At 40.8% G+C, this 21,843-nt stretch overlaps 1 protein-coding gene across 1 annotated transcript in view; it reads left to right on the forward strand.

Annotated features, from left to right (window-relative positions):
* The first annotated feature begins 3,681 nt into the window (after nucleotides 1-3,681).
* LOC102831645 (multiple inositol polyphosphate phosphatase 1-like) overlaps nucleotides 3,682-21,843 on the forward strand; it is a 34,907-nt gene continuing 16,745 nt past the window's right edge. The window contains exons 1-2 of the mRNA XM_006831115.1: nucleotides 3,682-4,303; nucleotides 8,673-8,870. Of these exons, the coding sequence (XP_006831178.1) occupies nucleotides 3,682-4,303; nucleotides 8,673-8,870 (820 nt within the window). The remainder of the gene's footprint in view (nucleotides 4,304-8,672; nucleotides 8,871-21,843) is intronic.

A 21,843-nucleotide genomic window follows, 5' to 3' on the forward strand; every position in this document is an offset into this window, starting at 1 on the left:
AGTCTTCTGTCCTGAGGGGCTCATCCTCCAGCACTAGCTCAGACACTGTTCCACTGCTATTATAAGGTTTTCACTGGTCTATTTTTTCAGAAGCAGACCCCTAAATCCTTCTTCCTAATCTGTCTAAGATTAGTAACTCCATGGAAACCTGTTCACCATGCATGACTCTGCTGATATTTGAAATACTAGTGGCGTAGCTTCCGGCATCATAGCAACATTCAAACCACCACAGTACAACTTATTAGCAGGTGAGTCATTGTAAAAGATCTCTCTTGGCAGGGTATAGTAGAGAATCTAAAACAGCAGCTCACTTCTGTAGTTGTGTGTGGTTCAGTAATGTTCTGTACATAAATTGAAATACACGTTTAAACAAGTTGCCTTAGTGTTATGATGATGGAGGACATCTTAGTGGCTAGTGGGTAATGGTGCGTTATTGATGATGGTAGGGTTGCTTTTGAGCAAAGTTTTCTTGTAGTTACTGGAGCTTGTGCTCTATGCTTTCTGCACATCCAAGGAAGATGAAAGGGATTGCTGCTAAGCATGGAGTACTCCAGCTCTGTATTTACACATTAATCCCTCTTTTGTCAGTTTCTTCTATTGAAACAAAAGATAAGCACTAAATTAACAACTGCCAAAGCTTAAAATAAAAATGGAATGCTGCAACAGCAGGACCTTAAGATAAAACCAAAACTCTGTTATCAAGTCAATTCCAACTCAGGTTGATCCTATAGGACAAAGTAGAAAACACATAGGGTTTTCAAGTCTGTAATCTTCACAACAGCAGACAGAGACATCTTTCTCTAAGGGGAGCCACTAGTGGGTTCAGACCACTGACATTTCAGATAACAGTACAGTTAACGCCTTCTTGGCATAGGCTCAAAGTTAGTTACTGAATGTAGTTGTGAGATAATAGACATCTATGAAAAACTGGGAACTGCTAGTTTCCTTGATATAAGAACAGGGTTAATAAGAAACACTATAACTCTATTTTTTTGTGTGCTGGGAACTGTATAAAGCCTTTATTTAGATTATTACATTTAATTTTCTCATTCTACAAAGTAGGTATTGTTTCCCCTACTTTGGAAGTGAAAAATATTGTTCAGTATTTCACAGATATTTAGCAATCAGTGTGAAATTCAAAATTCTGGAAGTCTAATTCCAGAGACCATGCTCTTAATTAATTACTATTTTATAAGCTTACATAGAGCTCTGGTGTGGTGCTGTAAGATAAGGACTGGACTGGTAAGCACAAGGTCGGCAGTTTAAACCAACCAGCTGCTTTCAAAAACCCTATACTGGGTTGCTGTGAGTTGGAACTCAATGGCACACAACAACAACAATGTTGACATAGACAACCTAACGTTTTCTCTTCAAAATTTAGCTTTTCCCTCCTCTTTAGTGTCTCTTCATCAGAAAACCATCTTAATAACCTCTTTAAAAGTGTAGCAGATGCCTGTAACTTAAAAAATACTATATATGTTACCATTCAATCTTAAGAGTAGAATGATTATTTTAGATGTCAAACGAATAATTTGGTAGCATGATAGCCAGCATATTCTTTAATGCAGTGGATTGTTGTTGTTGTTGTTGATAAGTGCCTTCGGGTAGACTCCAATCCATAGCAACCCTGTATAGGGTTTCTGAGAAGCAGCTGGTGAGCTTGAACCTCTGACCTGGTAGTTCAAACGGTTTTGCAGTCTGGTGCATTAACCCACAGCACCAAATCAGAAGGGCTATATTAGAATAATATAGAAAAATTGCACTCAACTTTTTTCTTTTCCATACTGAAATACACAATAGGTAATGTTCATTTTGGGGTAATAGCCCATTCATTCTCAGAGTCTCAGAGCTGACCATTCAATCTTTTGTTTTTCTGTTCCTCTCGGTTACAAATCCATTCCCACTTCTTGCAGTTACAAATCCAAACTATTTCTACTTTTCATAACACATAACTTCTACTCCCCTGATCTCTTCAGACAATCTTACTTCCTCTGTCACTGAGGAAACTGAAGGCACCAGGCTTGAAGTCTATGAACTCCCTCCTTCTAGATCTAGAATTTATCTACATGTATACCCTCCTTTCAATGTTCCTTTAGAAGATAGTCTCCTTTACTTCTTGTCTAAATAAAATTCTTCCTTAAAAGTTAAGGAAAAGGTGGGGGAGGGCAGGCTTGTATACCATTTGGTTGGTTGATGATGCATGTAGGGGATTGTAACTATGGCAATGAAACGATGTAAGGCAGGATAAATGTAAAATTAATGTTCTCCCATGTAAACTACCACATAATTCACAATAAAACATTACACATAAATAAATAAATAAAAGTAAAACTGGAAGAAAAAAAAAAATGTTAAGGAAAAGGTTAACTCTGTAAGTCACTGTACCTAGGCTAGTTTCCCTAGAGTACCAGAGACACAGAGGTCTCTGGGTGGTGCAAATGGCTTGTGCGGAACTACTAACCTATAAGTTGGCAGTCTGAATTCACTCAGCCACACTGCGGAGGAAAGGTTTGACAATCTTTTTCCATGAAGATTACCACCAAGAAAATCCAATAGAATAGCTTTCTTCTATAACACGTTGGGTGAGTCTGAATTAACTTGTCAGCAGTCAGTGTGCTTTCATAATGAGAAAGCGAGGCTTAGAAAAGCATGGAAAACAAAAGTACCGTTTGGATTTATGACTTTGTAGGTCAGGTAAAGATTCTGATCAATACCTTAAGACAAAAACACTAACCTGGACTGGTGGTAAAATAAAGAGCATGCTTGCTTCACAAGCAGATTGGCTCATATTTAATAAAGGAGTAAAGCTGTGGGGCCATGCCGCAGCAGGCCCAAGTATCAGAATTGCTATGTCTCTACTCTCCACGCCTTCGTTATCAAGCACAGAACTTTTGGGTGCTGTCTAGCTATGTTAGGCAGAGACGACCAAAAGTTCAGACATTAAATTTGGGGGGAGTCCCTTTCCAAGATCGTCTCTGCCTTACAAGGCACGGTTTATTGCAAAGTCTTAGAGGAAGAGAAATCTTGGGCTTCCGGAGGCACCCTGGAGCAAAGCCTAAAGATTTGCATTTTCCACAAGCATCTCTCCAGATAGATTGACAAAGAGGTTGCCACAATGAGCTCAAAGTTTGTGATGGTACAGGAACAACCCTGTTTCTGTTGTACACAGGGTCACTAGGAATCGGAATTGACTCCAGGGCACCTAATAAAACGAACACAAATGCCTCAGATGGATTTGACGCTGCATACTTTCAGATATTACATTTTGAAAAAACACGGTAGAATAGTGATGGTGGTATCCAGTCAGTAGTTCAAAGGTGTCCTGTTTAGGCCGCCGAGTAGGAAGAGGCTTACTCAAGCTTCATTCACACCCTGGAAAATTCAAACATCTTTTGCAGCTTTATCTTAAGAGGAAACTCGCCCACGCTCGAGGGCCAGCTGACGCCAGCTCCACCTGAACCTCAATTCTGGGAGGCGCCTCAGGGCCAGCGCTCAGTCACAGGTCCAGGCTCCTACAACTCTCAGCCAGTCGCCACAGCCTCTTCAAAGCCCGAGCGTCGGGCGAACAACCCAACCACCCAACCGTGACCGGAAGGGCCCTCCAGATCCGCCCCCTGCCTGTCGGCGCCGGAAGTGAGGAATCAACTGTTGGAGCATAGCCCTCGGCGGGCTCACCACACGATGCTCCGCGGTCCTCGCTGCCTCCTCCAGGCCTCCGTAGTTCCAGCTGCGGCCCTGGCTGCGGTGCTCCTCTCCTCGCTGGCGCGCTGCTCCTTTCTGGAGTCTGGGAGCCCGGTGGCCTCACCGCTCAGCCCCTACTTCGGCACCAAGACCCGCTATGAGGATGTCAACCCTGGGCTGGTGCCGGACCCCGAGGCGCCGCAGCGGGACCCGAAGCTGCTGGAGGGGACCTGCACACCGCTGCAGCTGGTTGCCGTCATCCGCCATGGTACCCGCTACCCCACGGCCAAGCAGATCTGCAAGTTGCGGCAGCTGCACGGGCTTCTGCAGGCCCGCCGATCCTGCCAGACTAGCGCATTCGACGTGGGCGCCACGCTGACCAACAGGCCGCTGTGGTACGCAGAGTGGATGGACGGGCAGCTGGTGGAGAAGGGGCGGCAGGACATGCAACAGCTGGCGCAGCGCCTGGCCTCGCTCTTCCCTGCGCTCTTCTGCCGCGAGAATTTCGACCGCCTGCAGCTCGTCACCAGCTCCAAACATCGCTGCGTAGACAGCTGCACCGCCTTCCTGCAGGGACTCTGGCAGCTCTACAATCCCGGCCAGCTGCTGCCCAACGTCACAGGTGATCTCCCGGCTGTCATATCCACCCCATAGGTCCCCCTCTACTCTGGTTCAGGTTCTTTGGAGCCCCAGCCTATTCTCACTTCCCTGTGTCCCCAGTCCACACGCCACCCCTCCGGAAGTGTCCTCCAAGGTGCAGGATGCTCAGGACTCGGCCGGCTCCCTGCTCACCCATCCAGCCATCTATTTTTGCCTTTAGTACGTTCTACGTGCCGGCCACTGGAGTGGACATTGAGGACCCAGCAGAAAAGGAGACAGGTGTCTTGCAATTTTCAGTCTTTTGTTCCCAAATTGAATTGTACCCCTCAGTGCCAACCCGTCCCATTTTCCACTCTCCAGGCATTACAATTGGTGTGCTTTCCCCCCCTTTTATTATAAAACTTGCTTCTTTAGGTTTTGCTTCTGATGCTAGTTGGGTTTTTACTTAGCAACTTTTTCAGAAACTCTCAATTTGTCTTCACTGCCCTGCCGTCTTCTGTTACCGTTGTTCTTAGGTGCTATCGAGTCGGTACCGACTCATAGTGACCTTATGCACAGCAGAATGAAACACTGCCCGATCCTGGGCCAACCTCACTACGGTTGCCACGCTTGAGTCCATCGATGCTGCCACTTGGCCAGTCCATCTTGTTGGGAATCTTCTTTTTCTCTGATCCTCCACCTTACCAAACATGGTATCTGTTACAGAGGAGACTTCAAAAAATTTGTGGAGAATAGAATTAAAAGATAATGGTGTGTTGTTTTTTTCCCATGGACTTTTCTTAAAGCTCTCTCATACTTTATATAGTTCTCATTGTGACTGTGGTCCATAGTGACAGGCTATATCTTACTAATACCTCCTTTAAGAATTCACAAAGTTTGAAACATCATTTAATGGGCCCTTTTATTTCCCTGGTGAAGAAACCAGCCTTGCTGATTGCTCGTCACCAGTTTGAGAACTAGATTCAAACTCGGAATCCGATGTTCTTTTCCAAAATAGTGGGGTATTTTTTTTCCCTCCAAGAATGTCTGAATAGTCAGATATATCTCATACCAATTTCATTCAATTCTCACTGAAGCTCTCTGAGATGGATAGTAGGAAGGGTCTTCAAAAAGTGGATGGAAAAATTCCATTATCTTTTAATTCCATTGTCTCACAATGGAATTTGAAGCCCATGCCCCCAAATGCACATTTGGGATATTGAAACCTTTGTTAAATGATTTGTTTCATTTCATACTGCTAATTATGGACCTAAGTAGTCTAATTTAGGGCTTATTCTCTTAACCGTAGCACTGTGCTGCTTCCCCCTGAACTGGGATATGCCTGATAGAATAAAAATGTAGCATTTTGTACCAGAGAAATGACAAATATTAATAGTTTCTTGAGGACTCATTTGAAGGTCAGAGTAGAGATGAGAAACATCACTTAGTTTCAAAGTCCAAGTGACAAACAAATCAATTAGAGGTAGGTTGGTCAGTTATTTTTCCAGTAGCGTCCTCTCTGAAGTCGTTCAACCATCTCCACCTCAAGGTGTTCCCCCACTTTGTGAGTGATTCAATTGGCTTGTTGAGTCACTTGTTAAAATGTGTTTTTTAGTAATAGCTAGCCTTTCCCGCTTAACATGGATGAAAATCCTCGGTACCAAAACCAGAAAACAACCTGTTGCTGACAAGTTGAATCCAACTCCTAGCCACCCCATGTGTTTCTGAGTAGAAGTGTACTCCATATGGGTTTTCCGTGGCTGTAATCTTAATGTAGAGGAGCCCTGGTGATGCAGCAGTAAAAGCACTGAGCTCAAATGTAAAGTTGACAGTGAATTAACCAGCTGGCAGTCAGCTTCCGTAAAAATTTTAGTTCTTCTCTATCCTATAGGGTTACTGTGAGCTTTAATCAACTTCACAGTTGTTTAGTGTTTTCGGCTCATAGTGACCCTGAATAGGTTCTGAAGAGTGGCTGGTAAGTTTGAACCACCGATCTTGCATTCAGACCAACCTTGAGGTCCAGTGCTTATCCTACAGTATCACGGTAGGACTTCTGATATGACGGTGGTGGCTTTTAATCTTATGGACGATCACCAGACCTTTCAGGCAGACCTTTCTTCAGCAAGGATTATTTGCCAAGAGCAAACCATTAGCAACACCCATACACTGTCAAAATTTCTCCCATAGGTCTATTAAATTCACCGAGTTGTAAAAGCATACTTTGACATTGCACATTAGATATACAGTGTGTACCACAAAGGAACCTCCAGGGATGAATGAATTTTTGCCTTTATATGGCATTATAAGAATTGTCGTGTGCTTAGAAATACAAAGCCAGGCACACAATAGGTCAGGGTGGGTTTATCCCTCACGAGTGTTCATCTCATTGAGCCTAACCTCTTCATTATTGTCTGTAGTTAAGGGGTTTGCCTTTTGTGTATAACAAGGCTTTTGAGGGAGACCTCTGAATTAGATTTTGTATTCTTACTGAAACTGAACAATATTTTTGCTTTAAGATTAGCAGTAATTAGATCATGCTGTTGCTGCTGGGCCTGTGTAGGGTTTCTGAAGCTGTAAATATTTATGGAATCAGAAAGTCTCATCTTCTCCCTCAGAGTGGCTGGTGGATTTGAACTGCTGATCTGTGGTTAGCAGCCCATTGAGCCCACTATGTTACCAGGGTTTATCCAGATACATATGCGCAATCATTTTGATGCTATGTATTTACTAGTCAATGTATTTTCTTAAGAATTATAATCCATATAGCGTGAGAAAGATGAGGCTTTCTGCTACTGTAAAGAAACCCTATACAGGGTTGCTATGAGTCAGAACCGACACCACAGCACACAACCACCACCATAATCCATTTAACTATCATGATGAACTGAATGATCCATTTCAGGGCCCACTGAATACACACACCAATGCAAAACGATATGTGAATTCAATTTTGTATACAGAAGTGGTGTATTCTTTTCATGTTAATTATTGGAGAAACGATGATTGAGATGTATGTTTTGAATATGACTCTGGAAAAAACTTAAAAGACACCTCAGTATTTTAAGAAGTGATTACCAAATGCTTTATAGTTTAAATACGTAAGTTTTTATTATCAAATTGAGGAAGTAATGTACCTTTTTGAATTTTAGATGTAAAGTTATCTGGGAACTTCAATTACAAGATAAACCAAATCAGAAGCACCTGGCACAATGAAATTACCGTGGAACTAAAACACTTCATGTATTTTGTGCTGTTATCTGTAGTTTCTGTCCAAAGCAAATTGTTTTATAAAGTAACACAAGGTTGGAAAGTTAATTGAGAAAGTAAAATAGACTTTGCTGTAGAGTAGAAAAACATGTAGTGTACTTAATTACCCCTCACATTGTAATTGTTGTTGTTAGGTGCCATCACGTCGGTAACGACTCATAGCGGCATTATGCACAGCACAACGAAACACTGCCCGATCCTGGGCCAACTTCACTACTGTTACCACACTTGAGCTCATTGATGCTGCCACTTGGCCAGTCCATCTCATTGGGGGGTCTTCCTCTTTTTCTCTAACCCTCCACCGTACCAAACATGTTATCTTTCTCCAGTGACTGGTCTCTCTTGAAAATATTTCCAAAGTATGAGAGACGAGGTTTGGCCATCTTGGCCTCCAAGGAGCACTCTGGCTGCACTTCTTCCAAAATAGACCTTATTGGTTCTTTTGGCAGCCCATGGCACTTTTAGTATTCTCCTCCAACACCATAACTCAAAAGCATCAATTCTTCTATGGTCTTCCTTATTCACTGTCCAGCTTTTGCATTCATATGAGGTTATTGAAAATACCATGGCTTGGGTTAGGCGCACCTTGGTCCTCAAGCTGACATTGTAATTAGAAACTGTTAATTTTTGGTTTGCTTTATCAAAATTTCTGTTCCTGATAGAAACAGCACTTATATGGAAGTTACTTTTTTTCTTCTCCTCTGTTGCTTTTCCAATTACTTTTGGTTTCTTTAAAGAAAAGTCATTTCACTTATCTTTATTTTGTTGTGTAGTATTACTATAATGAATTCCTGGTGTGGCTCTGTAGGATCAGCATTGGACTGTGAACCACAAGGTTGGCAGTTCAAACCCTCCGTTTATTCCTCGGAAACCCTATGCAGGGTGGCTATGAGTCAGAACTGATTTGATGGCACTTAACAACATGGCTATAACACATTTTTTTGTATATTTGATACTTTCTCTTTGTTTAGTCTTTTCTAGCATTCTATCTCATGAATCACAATGATTATAATATGTTAGTATTGATCACTGTGTGCTTACTTTATGCATTTGGATAAATAAGTTGTTAGCATTTCTGTATTCAAAGTTCAGACGAAGAAATGTTAAGACTTCTAAATTGTCATCTGTGTGATTGCTTCTTTCAGACATGGAATGTGGACCTCCAAGAATTGATGATAAACTAATGAGGTTCTTTGATCATTGCAAGAAGTTTTTAGCTGAAGTGGAAAGGAATGCCACGGCTCTTTCTCACGTAGAAGCCTTCAAAACTGGGCCAGAAATGCAGGACATTTTGGAAAAAGTTGCACGTAATTTACAAGTGCCAGTAAATGATTTAAATGCAGGTAATATGCCTATTATCTTTCATTTGAGCTTCTGGTTTTAATAGTTTTTGTACTCTGAAAATGAAAAAACAGGAAATAAGCCGTAGAATAAGCATTGGACTACTAACTGCAAGGCCAGCAGTTCAGACCCACCAGAAACCCTTTCCACTCCACTTCTAGGGCAAGTGGTACCAATTAAATGCTTTATGCACTAATCTTGAGTTTAAAGAATTCCCCTAAGATGGTATATAATATAAATATAATATATTTGCAAATATGGAGTCCTGGTGTGGGACTGTAGGATAAGCAATAGGCCTCAAAGTTGATTTGAACCACAAGGTGATAATTCAAACCCACCAGCTGCTCCTCAGAAACCTCATACAGGGTTGCTATGAGTCGAAACCCACTCCATTTCACTTAACAATAACAACAAGTTGTCTGTAAGTTGAATGTTCTAACCGGGGGGAAATCACTGTAGTGTGATGTTATTAAATGCTTGTCGAGTCAGTTCCGACTATAATGACCTGGATCTGGTTTCTGAGAACCAGCTCGTGGTTTTGAACAGCCAACTTTGTGATTAACAATCCAGTGCTTATCCTACAGCGCCACACAAGGATCCCAAAAAGATTACAGCCTTAGAAATCCTGTGGGGTGGTTCTGCTCTGTCCTGTCGTGTTGCTATGGGTTGAAATAGACTCCATAGCAGTGGCTTGGGGTTTTTATACCCCCCTAAAAAGAAAGGGAGGGTGTGACACACTATAGCAAGAATCTTGTACATTGAATAATGTAAACCTGAAGAAAATCAATCTGAAAGTAGTAAGCATGATGCATGTAGTTTTTTGATCTGTTGTTGTTAAGTGCTGTAGAGTTGGTTCTGATTCCTAGCAAGTTTATAAGACAGAATACTGCTTTATAGGGTTTCTGAGACTAAATCTTTATGGAAGCAGACAGCCTCGTCTTTCGTCCATGGAGTGGCTGACCTTGCAGTTAGCAGACCGACATTTAACCCATTATGTTGTTTTAAGTGCTGTTAAGTTGGTTCCGACTCATGGCGACCCTGGGTAAGGTTTCAGAGGAGTAGCTGATGCGTTTGAACTGCCGACTTTGTGGTTTGAAGTCCACTGCTGATTGTACAGCACCACACTAGGAGTCCTTGACCCACTGTGTTGTTGTTAAGTGCCACTGAGTCGATTCTGACTCAGTGACCCTGTATCAGGTTTCTGTGGAGCATCTGGTGGGTTTGAACTGCCGACCTTGTGATTTGCAATCCAGTGCTCATTCTTCAGTGTCATACCCCTATAGAGCTATAGAGCAGTGCTTTTATTTGCTGCTGACAAAGATATTTGTCGCTCACAATGATATTTGATGCACAAGTACCTATTCCTTTATCCTTGCACCTCAAAACCCAAATGTATCTAAATGCTAATTAGCAATGAAAAGAAAAACCCATCAGCTTACTTTAAAATCTCATTGCCCCTTTTAGCAGCTCAGTTTGAAATGCGGATGTTTCTCTTCCTCTTAGCTTCCCTCTCTCTCCTTCTTTAGGCCTCCCATCTGCCTCTGACTTGGCACTTACTCCTCACTTGCCCTTTCTTTTCCTTTCTCCTACAAGTCTTCTCTCCCTTTTCATATCCTCTTTGTACTTTTATTTTTTTTAATAGTTATAAAATTAAACAATAAATATTAATTGTTATTTCCAATTTGGGAGTGAAAACTTTATATAACTTTTTATCTTGTGTCTCCCCCCCCCCCCCCCACCCCACCCCAGTTAATGAGATCACAGTATATTTTACATAGATAGATAGGTCTTTGGAGCCGACATTCTGTGTTGGGTTTAATAGGCAATCAGGCTCTTAACAAATATGTTACTTTTAAAAACAGAAAAAAAAAGTTACTATTTTATTGAGCAAAGTATGTATTCGAGTCATTGGACTGAAGTCTTAATTGCTCTTCCTGAACGTTCCAGTTTCCCCCTTGAATTGTACAGAGCAAGTCTTTATTCCTCGATAGTCAAAAACTGAATTCTCCAATCTAAGCATATCGAGTATCTTCAACTGTGCTGCACATGGTGTTCTATAAATACTTATTTAGCCTTTGAAAAATTGCAGAACATATTGACCCACAAAAAATGTACTTTTCTTTCAGATTTAATTCAAGTAGCTTTTTTCACCTGTTCATTTGATCTGGCAATTAAAGGCATTAAATCTCCTTGGTGTGATGTTTTTGACATAAATGATGCAAAGGTAGGTGCTTTATAATTTTTCTGCATGTTTGGTTTTGATTTTTTTTGTAACTTGAAGCATTTTTTCAGAAAAATAAGTGAGGAGCATTAATAGACTTGGGACTAACTTGTAATTTTCCTTAAAGAAAGGCGAATTATTCAAATAGGTCCCATCTAATTTGTAAATTGGATTTCTAAGTCCATCTGGTTACAAACCTATTTAATCCATCATTAAATTTTACTGCTGGAAGGGACTAACATAATCCAAATTGTCCTTTTTATAGGCAGAAAAGCTCTGAGAAAGGGGTAAATGATTTTTTCCAAAGGCCTAGCTATTTACTTTGTAAGTCTTCATAAGAAATTAGGTTCTGCATTCCATCTGTTGATTGTTGTTGTTGTTAAGTGCCGTCGAGTCGGTTCCGACCCATAGCGACCCTGTACAGGGTTTCCGAGGGTGTAAATCTTTACGGGAGTAGAAAGCCTCATCTTTCTCCCGCGGAGCAGCTGGTAGTTTCGAACCGCTGACCTTAAGGTTCGCAGCCCGATTCGTAACCACTACGCTACCAGAGCTCCTTGGATGTGTGTAAAACCTCCAGTATTCTTTATGAAAATAAACGATTAATTTCAAAACATAATCTCAGATTTTAAAAAGAAGTATGCTATTTGCATGACTTTAAAAAATAGGCTTTTTAACTGAGAACTAATACACATTTGCATCTCACGTTTGCATCTCTCCTGTGCTATAATGGATATTCTTCTGCATTTATCTTTTTTTTTCCTCTTTCTTGTGAGATATCTTTGCTATCATTTTAATAGAAATTTTAAAAGAAAGGGAGGGATGAGTACATGTCCGTAATCTCGTATCTGAACTGTAATGGATGCTCTACCAGTAGCTGTGATTATTTACTACTTTGCTTTTGCATATCAGCCTCTACCTCGCAGTGATTCACATTTATAACTCAACATAAATCTCCTCCTGTCATGGATCTTTGAGGACAACTCTTAAATGCTTGAAATGACAAATATATAATCTGTGAATGCTGTGATTAAACTCTACCTTGGCAGAATGGTAAACAAACAGTATAGCCATTCCTGAGAGAATCTGTAAATCAGAGAATGTATTAGATTTTTTTTTTTTTCTGTCATTTTTAGGTATTAGAATATTTAAATGATCTGAAACAATATTGGAAAAGAGGCTATGGCTATGCTATTAATAGTCAATCCAGCTGCATCCTTTTTGAGAATATCTTTCAGCACTTGGACAAAGCAGTTAAACAGAAACAAAGGTAAAATTTTGCAGGACATTCTGAATGCCTCGTTAAGCTTCTAAAAAATGTTGAATGATGAGTGGGTTTTTTTTATAGTGTCTGATTATTTCTTTTAAAGCATTTTAATACAATAGTTGACACCAAAGAATTACATAGCACATATGCAAGGGATAATAAAGGGTACAGTTTTCACACAGTGTAAGAACTAGAGCATTACTAATAACTTGCACGTGTGTATTTATTGTTTGTGAAAATGGAGGGTGGAGGCACCTGAGCGCGTCTGACTTTAGGAGGGGCAGAATCACCACCAGCCTCAGCCCAAGGCTGAGTCCTAAGAGGTGGAGGTCAGACATACCTCTTCTCTTCAACCTTTCATCAGTTCTGACACCAGCTCTCTCCTCTGCTGGCTTCCATGATTTGTTGCAGTGGCCACATAGAACTCACTGATCACTCACTCTCAGAGTTACAGGGTTTATTTGGGTGGTGGTTATGAGCTGTGGAGTCGGTGCCGACTCATAGCGACCCTGTACAGGGTTTCCAAGGCTATAAATCTTTACGGAAGCAGAAAGCCTCATCTTTCTCCTACGAAACAGCTGGTAGTTTCGAACTGCTGACCGTGAGATTAGCAGCCCGATTCGTAACCACGGTGCTACCAGAGCTGCTTTATTTGGGTGGTAGCAGCTTAACATTTCAGGGTCACAAATGACTCAGGCTATAGTTCTTCTAGCAAGATAGCCTCTTCTCAGCTGTGCTCCCAAGCAGGCCTCTCTCTGGCCCTTTTTCCCATTGGACCTTTTGTGCTGTTTGGCCTCTGCTCTGCTTACACAGGTGCTACAAAGCTCGTTAGCTTCCCTGGTAAGTGCCCAGAGGTACCCTGCATTTCAGGAAGCCTTGCCCAATTACCAGTGTTCTTGGCTTTCCCCTGCCACAGGTTTGTATTGGTGAGCCTAGCTCGGCCAGGTGCTTCCTTCCCAAAGGCATTCAGCTCTCTCACTCCATGATAGCACAGGAAGCCCATTGTGTTGTCTTCAGCCAGTGTCCTGGTTCTGTTAACTGCTGTGTCTCTGACACCGCTTCCCACTGGCTCTGGTGTTCAGTCTCTTGGGTCTAGGAGATTCCCTGTGCAGGGACCCTGGATCTGAAGGACTTAGTCCCTCCCTTCCTGTCTCTTAGTGGTAGTCAGCTTCCCTTTATATCTTTGGGATGGCTCATTTTAAGCTTAGTGGAATGGAAAACCTAACCAGTCTCCTCATTATGGTACCACAGACATTGTTTGCATGGTCCTACACCTTATGGGTATTGTTGTTGTTAATTGTCATTGAGTCAGTTCTGACCCATAGTGACCCTGTATAGGGTTTCTGAGGAGTAGCTGATGGGTTTGAACCACCAACATTGTAGTCAGTAGCGTATGCTACCGTGCCACACCAGGACTCCTTTGTGGATTGGCATTGTATGCATGGTGGAGTGGCACTGCAGGATACTACGCTGATCCTACAGCACCACACCAGATGTCCACTTGATGGCTATTTGGGTTGTTTCTACTCTGACTGCTTGTGAGTAAGCTGTTGTGAACAGTCATATAGAAGTTTTTAGGTAAACATTTTGATTTTGCTTGAGTGTGTACCTAGGAACAGAAAATCTGAGGTGACAGTGGGGTCATTAATTTTGACTGTCAGTGATTGTTATTGTTGTTTGATGTCATTGAGTGGATTTAAACTTACAGTGACCCTACAGATAATAGAACGTAGCCCTTTGCCATCACAGTCATTGCGATGTTTGAGCCCATTGTTACAACCACTGGGGCAATCCATTTCTTTAAATGTCTTCCTCTTTTTCACTGACTCTCTACCTTACCACGTATGATGTCCTTCCCAAGGACTGGTTCCTCCTCATAACATATCCCAAGTATATAAGACGGAAGAGCGGCCACCACAGAGATGGTGGTGGAGGCGATGGCATAGAGAGATGGCACAGCAGAGGACTAGAGGCCCAGGGACTGAGAAAGGCTGAGTGACTGTAGGCAGGAGGCTGGCTGGTAGAAAATACCTTTTGGACATTTTAATGAAAATGTATTTTTCAATGTGGCATGTGTACATCAAAAAAAAAAAAAAGGTTAATAGAGGTAAATATTGATAGATGGTACATGGAGGGGATTGTAATCATTGCAGCGATTTGTTGAATATAAAACTGGTGATCTGCCCTGTAAATGTTCACTCAATTCACAATAAAAACTTTAAAAAAAAAAAAAGTCCATAAGCTGAAGTCTCACCACCTCCCTTCTAAGGAGAAGTTTACTGTACACCTTCTAAGACGTATTTGTTCATTCTTTTGGCTGTCCATGGTATAGTCAGTATTCTTTGCCAGTACCACACACAATTCAAAGGCATTGATGACTCTGCAGTCTTCCTTATTCATTGTCCAGCTTTTGCATATATGTGTAGTGATTGAAAATAACATGGCTGGAGTTCAAGCACACCGTAGTCCTCAAGCTGCTATAGCTTTACTTTTAACACGTTAAAGAGATCTTTGCAGCAGCTTTGCCCAATGCAGTACATCATTTGATTTCTTAACTGCTGCTTCCATGGGTGTTAATTGTGGATCCAAGTAAAATGAAGTTCTTGACAATGTCAATCTATTCTTCATTTATAATGATGTTGCTTATTAGTTGCTTATTGGTCCAGTTGTGATAATTTTTGTTTTCTTTATGTTGAGTTATTGAGTTATAATCTATACAGAAGGCTGTAGTCTTTGATCTTTCTCAGTAAGTGCTTTAAGTTTTCTTTACTTTCAGTCAGCAAGTAGTTAATGAGTATTCCTTTAATCCTGATGTTGCATTCTTCTTCATATAGTCCAACTTCTTGAATTATGTGCTCAGTATACAGATTGAATAAATAATGGTGCAAGGATACAAACCTAATGCACACCGTTCCTGATTTTAATTCATACAGTATCCCCTTGTTCTGTTTGAATAACCAACCGTCTGTTGGTCTATGTGCAGATTCCACAGGAACACAATTAAGTGTTCTGAAATTCTCATTCTTTGCAATGTTGTCCATAATTTTTTATGATCCACATAATTGACATAGACAGTGAAACATAGGCAAATACAGGGGAAAGTGAAGTCCGAGATAATTAAGGAGTATTAAAACTGTAGGCACATAGGCAATCCCTGACTTGCATTGGTTTCGGGACATGGTCTGAAGTTGAAGTGTTCTAAGTTGAGGTTGGCTTGTTTGTAGTTTTCCAGATCATCTTTTGGGAAGTTTTATTTGTTTGTTTTATATTACAATGAAATTCTGGTTTTTAACTTGTATTCTTAAAATCTGTGTGTTTCACACAAAAGTAGTACAGAGAGGAAAATACAATTAATTGAAAATGCCATTATGCTAGATAACATAACTTATTGTGTGTCTATATATTGTTACGTGCCATTGAATCGATTCCATCTCATAATAAGCCCTATATGAGATTTCCAAGGAGTGGCTGGTGGGTATGAACTTTTGAACTTGTGGTTAGCAATCCAGTGCTTATCCTTGAGTGCCACACCAGGACTCCTTGTTTCCATATGAAAAGCTAATGAGACTAATGTTTATGCATACCTTGTGAAATCCGATGCATAATATGGAAACTATGGGTCGGAACCGACTCGAAGGCACTTAACAACAACAACAACAAATATAGAAGCAGTATGAGATGTTAAGCCTTGGATTTGGTTTGAGTGCTGGTTCTGCTTTGTTGATACTCCACATTCCACATTTCTGAAAAGGGGAATATGCTCTTGACTCATAATGTCTTTTAAAGTATAATGTGATACAGAAATATGGTATTGTTATTGTATCTAAGACTTCTTTGGTCATAGAATGTCCTTTTAATTTAGCAGTTTGGCGCTGTGTGTTAATGCGCCAGACTACAAAGCTGTTTGAACTACAAGGTTGTTGGTTCAAGCTCACCGGCTGCTCCTTGCAAACCCTATTCACGGTTGCTATGGGTCAGAGCCGACTGGATGGCACTTAACAATAACAACAACGAATCTAACTCCCCACTGAAGTTGTTCAAATAATAAAAACAAGTACTTTCTAAAATTTACTATTTTTAAATTTTCATGGCCTTGAACTCATTTATTAACAAACAAATTTAGTTTATATCAGCAAGATGGAGAAAAGCATTACTCCTTTGGGATTATTGCTTGTTTACTTGTGAATTGAAGAAAATAATTCATGAAATGTTGAGATCCCTACTCTAATGCATGAAAAGTCCTGATAGCGTATAGTGGGTTAGACTTTGGCCTGCTGACCACAAGGGCAGCTTTGAATGTACCAGCTGCCCCGAGGGAGAAAAATGAGGCTTCCTGCTCCTGCAGAGATTTACAGCCTCAGAAACCGTATACAGGGTTGCTTTGGGTCAGAACCAACTCCACAGCAAACAGCCACCACCACCAGCACTACATTGTATGTCAGGGAGTGTTCCAGGATCTGGGTAGAGTGAATAAGACAAGGTCATTGCACTTGTGGCTTTAACAGTTTAGAGAAAACAGAAATGTTTTTATAAAAGCCATGTGTAATGGCTTAATTTTTTATGAAAGATTGTGGTTTAGTACAAAATGTTGAAGGAGTTTGACCCTTTGCAACAGGAAATTGGTTTGGCCGCTCTGCCCTCTTTTCTAACTCAAGGAGGAGAGAATCAGCAGACGTTGCTCAGTAGTGAGTGTGAAGAGTCTGGCAGATGGTTCTCAGAGGCAGATCATCTCTGTGTTGAAAGACTGATGAAGATTTTTTTTTTTTTTTTAATTTATTTAGTGAATGAAAATGAAGTCTTCTTACAGAAGTAAAGTGGGGGAAATTAAACTTAAAGACTTCTGCCAGATTTCTCTCCAGAAAACAGATCAGTCGACCCTAACCAACGTTGTGAGCATTAAGAGTACATGTAAAGAAAACCAGTGTTTTCTCAGCTGGGGTAGAATAAGATTTGTAATAAGAGTATTTTATATTTGTACCATTTCTGATCTATTTTATCAAAATTTTGACCATTTTTCTTATATGACCCTTAAGACCCACAGCGCCAAGTGATGTGATTACAAAATCTGATTGAATTTACTGAAGAAATAAGAGCTCTTCAAATCTTGTTTTTCTCTCCTCCATTTCTGTTCATCTAAGTTTATCTTTCAATTAGGGAAATCTAACAAGTTACTTCCTGCTTCCTCAGAGTAAGATTTATATTCTGGACTGTAATTACTTGCCTCTTAAAACGTCTCATTTTGTCAGAGATACTCCCAGACATCAAAATAAATTGTTATAAATAATAATACTTGTTGACATTATTATTAAAGAACCCAACTTTTAAATGAGCCTTTTCATTGGCTCTGTGGTATTTGATATTTTCATATGTTCTAGGGTGGCGCTGTAGGATAAGCACTAGACCACTAACTGCCAAGTTGGCAGTTCAAACCCACCAACTCCTCCTCAGAAGCCCTATACATGGCCAGTATGAATCAACAGCAACATGACAGCACTTAACAATAAATGGAGATGGCCTGGGTTGTTTTTTTCTTTCTTTTTTTTTTTTTGATTGTGTAGTTCCTTATTGTAACAATAGATGGCAGCATTGAAACAAATGTTTAGTGGCCCTGTGTGATTTTTAAAAGGCTGTTTTGGCCAATTACTTAGCCCATGTAACCAGGGAACTTTGTCTGGTAAAGTTCTTGGAAGTTTATGAAGATTCTTGCACCTCAGAACCTGTTCTTGCTTGTCTTTTTGCTAATGTTTTGTTAGGACTTTCTGGAGTTTAAGTAGGTATACCAGGAATACCTTTATAGTTCTAAAGTTGTTGAAAGATACTGTCTGAATAAGGAAAAAGTTTATATAAGTAGACTGGCTATGCTCTGAATTTTGTTTTAAATTGTCTGTGAGTTTTGAAAATTTGTATAATTCACTGATCTCTTCTCAGTGCCTAGAACAATACCTGGGATACTGGTGATGCTCAGTATTTATTGCTAGAATATTGGCAGTCTTTTTCCTTTTGTATTCCCTATTTTAGTCATTACCACTGTCATCTTTTCAGCCATTCAGGCTCCTAACCTCGGCCTCGTTCTTGGCACCACCTCCCACATCTTCTACACCCTCCATTATGTATTTGTTTTGTTTGTTTCTAGTTTATGTCCATTCTTTCCACTTTTCTCCATCGCCACGTTGCCACCTCAGTACAAGCTATTATCTCTTCCCTCCTTGAGTTTAGCAGCCGCCTCTTAAATGCTTCCCTGATTCAGGGTTACTCCCGCTCCACTCTAATACAATCTTCTTTTAAAATGCATATTGCATCACATCCAGCTACTGCGTACAGTCATTCAAGACTTCTCACTGTCTTTCAAGGCAAAGGTCTTTCACAGTTTGTCAGGGATGAAATTGTGTCTTCCCCCCACCCCCACCCCCAAATATGCATCAGCCTGCATGGACCATGCCTCTCACTGATCTCAGGGATCAGTGATGATCCCTCATGATAAAATCTGGTATGATAAACCAATTAAGAGTGGGATCCTGGTGGTGTGCCATGGAGTTGGTTCCGACTCATAGTGACTCATAGGGTTTCCGAGGCATCTTTATGGGAGCAGAAGGCCTCATCTTTCTGCCACGGAACCTCTGGTAGTTTTGAAATGCTGACCTTGAGGTTAGCAGCCGAACTCGTAACCACTACGCTACAAGAGCTCTTAAGAGTGGGGTACACCACCTTAATAATCCCATCACAACCATGATTCCATGTAAGGGAGACTCCTGGGTGTGTGGCATGTAACACCTTTTGCCCTACAAGAGATAAAAGGAGAAAGAAATGAGTAGAAGAAGGAGACTTAACTACTACTAAGAAAGAAGAGCCAGCAATAGAGTGCATCCTTTGGGTCCAGGTCCCTGCTGCACTGTGAAGATCCTAGATCTAGGGTAAGATTGATCCAAGACACATGGAGATCTCCAAGGACTACTGGGCCTACTGATGCTGAAAGGAGACCAGGACGTATCCCCAGAGCTGGTGCTCTGAATTCAGACTTCTGCCTCCTACACTGTGAGACAATCAATTTGTGTTTGTGAAGCCATTCACTAGTGGTATTTCTGTTACAGCAGCGCTAGCTAACTAAGATGCAGTTCCAGTAAGGGCCCTTGAAGGTAATGTTGGTGATAACCCATTCCCATCAATTTGATTCCGACTCATACCCACCCAGTAGGACAGAGTGGAACTACCCTTCTTTGGGTTCTCAAGACTACTAGCTGTATCATTTGTAGCCCGTTTTCAAGACATTTTGTCTTTACCAGAAAGTTTGTCTGTGGATGTAAAATTTGAGTTAGGCATTAGTGACAAGAAGCATATTGTTGTTGTTAAGTGTCATGGAGTCAGTTCCAACTGATAGCGACCCTGTGTAGCGTTTCCAAGGAGCGACTGGTAAGTTTGGACTGCTGACCTCATGGTTCAAACCTACATTGTGGTCCTGTGCTTATCCTATGGTGCCAGACCAGGACTCCATGAGCAGTGCAGTGTGATGGAATTTGCATTGGTTTCAGAGTCCTATCCAAATTTAAATCCTTTCTCAACCATTCTAAATCACAGTTCATTCATCTCTGAAATAAAGATAATACTCATAAGATATTGAAAAGGATGCATGCAATGATATGTCTGTGTGTGTATGTCACACAAATACACATATATGCATATACGTTCATCTTTTACCACTCTGCCTTGTACTTGTCAGTTAAAAAAAAATATATCAATATCATCATAGCCGTCATCCCAGGCAGAATTTGGTTAGGGAAGAATGATAAGGACATTCTAACTAAGAAGTGTGTTCAGGAAAGGCCTATGTACCCCCACTGCTGTTACTTCGAGCTCACAGTGACCCTGTAGGACAGAGTAGAATTGCCCCATAAGGTGGCCAAGCCTGTAAATTTTTACAGGAGCAGATGGTCTCATTGTTATCCTGCAGAGCTGCTGGTGGGTTTGAACAACTGACCTTGCTGTTAGAAAACACTTAGAAAACTCTCTCGTTAATTAGAACCATGGCAAGTAAAATCTGTGGCTATACTTTTAAAAGATACTTGGGCAAATCAATTGAAATAAATTCAGAACACCTCCCATGCTGTTTTGAATGTCTACTATGTTCAGGCAATAGATGATATACAAAGATGAATACATTTAAACTATTGTCTAAAGGAACTAATGGCTTTTTATATAACAACACTCAACACTCAAACTGAGGCAAAAGAGAAAGTGCTGAGGTAGGACTGATTTGAACTGTAAAGCTTGGTAAAGGTTTTATGGGAAAAGGAGTATGTAAGCTAGGCCACAGAAACCTCTTCTTTCAATCACCCAGCATCTCAGCCCTTAGTACAGTGAAACCCGTGAGAACGGGAACACGATAGGACTGCCTTGTTTTTCCAGGTCTTACAGGTTTTCTGCCTTTGACAAGGTTCAATCTTAACCACTTTCCTATCACTTGTTTTAGTGGGAAATAATTGACTTTTCCTTCTCTGACATCTTAACACTAGTTCTGACTTTTGCAGGTTTTAATGTATTTGTTTTTGCTTTTTGTTTCACTTGTATAGCTTTATTGAAGTATAATTGATGTAAAGCAAACTGCACATAAAATTATAATTTGGTGGGTTTTTACATATGTGTACACACATGAAGGGATCCCTGATGGCATAGTTGGTTATGTGGTGGGCTGTTAACTGCAAGGTCAAAGTTTAAATCCACCAGCTGTTCGGGGGAGAAAGATGAGGCTTTCTGCTCTTGCAAAGATTGTAACTATGCCAAAGAAAAATGATACCTGGCTTGTCTTCCAGATCTAATTTAAATTATTTCCCACTTGTGTTTTCATGATTTGTGTTGATTTTATAATAAATACCATGAATTCTGGTGTGGCACTGTGGGTTAATGTGCCAGACTACAAAGCCATTTGAACTGCAAGGTTGGTGGTTCAAGCTCACCAGCCGCTCCTCAGAAACCCTATACAGGGTCGCGATGGGTCGGGATCGACTTGACGGCACTTAACAACAACAACCATGAATTCTGAGATTGACACTTTGAAAACTCTCTCCTTAATTAGAACCATGGCCTTGGAAACCCTATACCAGGGTCACTATAAGTTGAAACCGACTCAACAGCACTTTACAACAACGATATCCCTTTGCATAATAATTTGTTTATCCATTACTTTTTATTTCCATGTTGGGGCTATTATAAACAGAACTGCTCTAAACATCCATGGTTGTCGTATTGACATATGCTTTCATTTCTCTTGGGCAAATACATACCTAGGAATAGAATGTATAGCTCATATGGTAGATGTATGTTTAACTTTTTAAGAAGTTGCCAGGCTCTTTTCTTGCCAACAGTGTGTGACATTTCCAGGTGTTACGCATTTTAGCCAACATTTGGTATGGTGTTCATATTGTTGTTAAGTGCTGTCGAGTCGTTTCCGACTCATAGCGACGCTGTGTAGTTTCGGGTTTGAACTGCCAACCTTGTG

The sequence above is a fragment of the Chrysochloris asiatica genome, unplaced genomic scaffold (genome assembly GCF_000296735.1).
Source record: "Chrysochloris asiatica unplaced genomic scaffold, ChrAsi1.0 scaffold00003, whole genome shotgun sequence".
Lineage (NCBI taxonomy): Eukaryota > Metazoa > Chordata > Mammalia > Afrosoricida > Chrysochloridae > Chrysochloris > Chrysochloris asiatica.